This window comes from Eimeria tenella, genomic scaffold, assembly GCF_000499545.2.
Source record: "Eimeria tenella Houghton genomic scaffold, Eth_scaff65, whole genome shotgun sequence".
Taxonomy (NCBI): domain Eukaryota; phylum Apicomplexa; class Conoidasida; order Eucoccidiorida; family Eimeriidae; genus Eimeria; species Eimeria tenella.
In genome coordinates this window covers 3,290-6,426 of record NW_013543432.1, presented here as the reverse complement: position 1 = coordinate 6,426, position 3,137 = coordinate 3,290, and the positions used below count along the sequence as shown (strand labels likewise).

Here is a 3,137-nt window from a genome sequence, read left to right as displayed (position 1 = left end):
CTGCTGCTGCTGCTGCTGCTGCTTCTGCTTCTGCTGCTGCTGCTGCTCTGTTTGTTGCTGCGCTTCGGCTGCTGCTGCGCTCCCTCAGTGCGCTGCTTCCGCTGCTGCTGCTCCCCCGCCGGCTGCTGCAACAGCAGCAGCAGCAGCAGCAGCAGCAGCTCAGTCCCTTTTCTGTTTGGCCTCCTTGCTGAGCCTGAGGCCCACTCTGTAAGTCTCCCCCATCCAGCCATCTTCCAACTGTCTCCTTTCTGCAGCAGCAGGTCTTTGCTGCACTTGTTCGCCAGCAAATCTGTGGCTGCGGCCCTCGGGGAAGCGGAAGGGTGCTGCTGCTGCTTTCGCCTCTGCTGCTGCTGCTGCTGCTGCTGCTGCTGCCCCCGGCAGACTTCCAGGAGACACAAAAGGAGACAGCTCATCCTCCACTGCTGTTGCTGCTGCTTCCAAGTCCTTAAGTCTCCTCAGCTCTTCATTTATTTCACTCCGGTACAGCTTGTGCATCACCCGCAGCAGCTTCCGCTGCTGCTGCTGCTTCTGCTGCTGCTGCTGCTGCTGCTGCTGCTGCTGCTGCTGCTGCTCAGGGAGGCGCGGGGGGGCGACCATGCGGAGGCGCTGCTGCTGCAGCAGCAGCGCTTCTGTAAACATATCAGCAACCTCCTTTTTGAGATTTGCTGCTGCTCTTTCTTCGAGAGTTCGGAGACGCTTTTCAATGTGCTGCTGCCGGGCCTTTTCCCGCTGCAGCGCTGCTGCTGCTGCTGCTTGCTGCTGCAGCAGCAGCAGCTCTGTCTCCTGCGGCGCCTCGCTCAAGTCCTCCAGCCAGCTGCTGAGGCCCTCCTGTGTCTCCTTGCATTCGCGCAGCTGCTGCTGCAGCTGCACTGTCTCCTTTTCGATCTCCTGCTGCAGCAGCCGCACGACCTGCTGCTGCTGCGGCGAAGCCTCGCCTGCTGCTGCTGCTGCTTCCAGCTCCCCAACAGCAAGCCCCAGCAGCCGCTCCTGTCTCTTCATCCGGCTCAGGTCGTCTTTTGCTGCTGCTGCTGCTGCTCGCAAGCTGTTGAGCTGCTGCAGCAGCAAGTCCAAAGCCACCAAAAAGGCCTCTTCTTTTTGCTTCTGCTGCACTATGTATTCAGTCAAGCTGGCAGCAAAGTCTGCTGTTGCTCCTGCTGCTGCTGCTTTTGCTGCTTTGTCTTCCAGCCGTCTCCTTGCTTTTGCTGCTTTCCGCTGCAGCAGCTTCACAGCTCTTTCCGTGTGCTGCAGCGCAGCAGCAACTGCATCAGCTCGGGCAATTGCTGCTGCTGTGGGGTTCCGGATCGTCTCCAGGTTCGTCTCCTGGATCGTCTCCAGCTGCTGCTGCTGCTTCTCTATTTGCTGCTCCGTCTCGTTCAGCTGCTGCTTCAGGTGCAGCAGCAGCGCGTCCAGTGTTTGCTTCCGCTGCTGCTTCTCCTCCAGCTGCTGCCGAGCAGCAGCAACAGCAGCACGCGCAGCAGCAAGTGCGGGGTCCTTCACCGCCCCGGGATCGTCTCCTTCGGAGCTGGGATCGTCTGCCTTGAAGCTGGGATCGTCTCCCTCGGAGCTGGGATCGTCTCCCTCGGAGCCGGGATCGTCGGGATCGTCTTCCTGGGGGCTGGGATCGTCTTCTCGGGAGCTGGGATCGTCTTCCTGGGAGCTGGGATCGTCTCCGCGGGAGCTGGGATCGTCTCCGTCCGCCTCCTCGGGCCCCACAAACTCGCTCACTGCTGCTTCCGCCTGGGCCCTTATGAGGCGGCTGAGAGCAGCAGCAAGTTTGAACTTGTCTTGTTTGTCGCTGAAGAAAGCTGCTTCTGCTTCTGCTTCGCGGAGCTGCCGCAGCAGCAGCAGGCGGCGCTGCAGCAGCAGCAGCAGCTGCTGCTCCTCGGGGGAGAGCTGGGCGAGCTGCTGCGCCTCCTGCTGGGCTGCTGCTGCTGCTGCGGCTGCTGCTGCTGCTTCGGCGGCGGCGGCAGGCCCTGCGCCGACGAGGCCCTCGATCTCGTGCTGCAGCTGCTGCTGCAGCAGCGTGGCCTGCTGCAGCTGCTGCTGCCGCCGCAGCAAAACTGTGGGGGCGTCCTGCAGCTTCACCAGCTGCTCAACTCCGGTGTCCAGCAGCAGCTCGAGGGCCTCGATCTCTTCTTGTGTCTCCTTTTTGATTTCGAGAGTCTCCTGGAGCTCCTCAGCTGCTGCTGCAGCGTCTGCGGCGAGCTGCTGCTGCTGCTGCTGCAGCTGCTGCAGCGCCGCCGCTGCTGCTGCTGCCTCCCGCTGCAGCTCGCGCCCCGCCCGCTCTGTCTCCTCCGCCCACTCCCGCACTTCCTCTTCTGCTGCTGCTACTTCTGTCTCCACGAGATGCAGCTGCTGCTGCTTCAAAGAAATAAAAGTCTCCTTGTCTTGTGTCTCCTTTCCAAGGAGACAGACATCGAGCCAGGCCTCTTCGCGTTCGAGGCGGAGTCTCTCGGCCTGGAGCTGCTGCAGCGCGGCTGCTGCTGCTGCTTCCGGCGTCTGCTGCAGCAGCAGCAGCTGCTGCAGCGCCAGCTGCGCCTCGTCCCTTTCTTTCCGCGCCAGCTTCAGCTGCATGCTCGCCTTCTTCACTTCTGCTGCTGCTGCTGCTGCAGCAGCAACGGAGTCTGCGGGGGCCTGCCGCAGCGCGGTGGCTTCGCTGTTTGCTGCTGCGATCTTCTGCTGCAGCTGCTGCAGCAGCAGCACCTGCCCGCCCTGCTGCTGCTCCAGCGCCTCCGTCTCCCGCCGGTACTCCGCAGCAGCAGCAGCAGCAGCATCTCGTGCTGCAGCAAACCGCCCCGTCTGCTCCTCCAAGTCCTGCTGCTGCTGCTGCTCCGCCTCCAGCAAACCCTCCGCCTTGCTCAGCTCGATCTCCTGCTGCACTGCAGCAGCAGCAAGCAGCAGCGCAGCAAAAAGCACCAGCAGAGACGCCACCCCGTACTTGGAGACACTTGGGGGGCCCCCCTCAGCAGCAAAACTGGGGGGCCCCTCCCCCGGCAGCAACCCCACACCTCTCCGGACCCAAACACTTTTTGTCTCCTCCAGATCGGGATCGGGAGCGGGATCGGGATCGACTGTGGGGCTGCTCACGGGCCCCGACTCCGAGAACGCCGTTGCTGCTGCTGCTGCTGCTGCTGCTG

The 3,137-nt window shown here is 62.9% G+C and overlaps 1 protein-coding gene across 1 annotated transcript in view; it reads right to left on the bottom strand.

Annotated features, from left to right (window-relative positions):
• Positions 1-159: 159 nt before the first annotated feature.
• ETH_00018425 (uncharacterized protein) overlaps positions 160-3,137 on the bottom strand; it is a gene marked incomplete at both ends in the record, with an annotated part of 3,229 nt that continues 251 nt past the window's right edge. The window contains one exon of the mRNA XM_013377872.1: positions 160-3,131. Coding sequence (XP_013233326.1) covers positions 160-3,131 — 2,972 coding nt within the window. The remainder of the gene's footprint in view (positions 3,132-3,137) is intronic.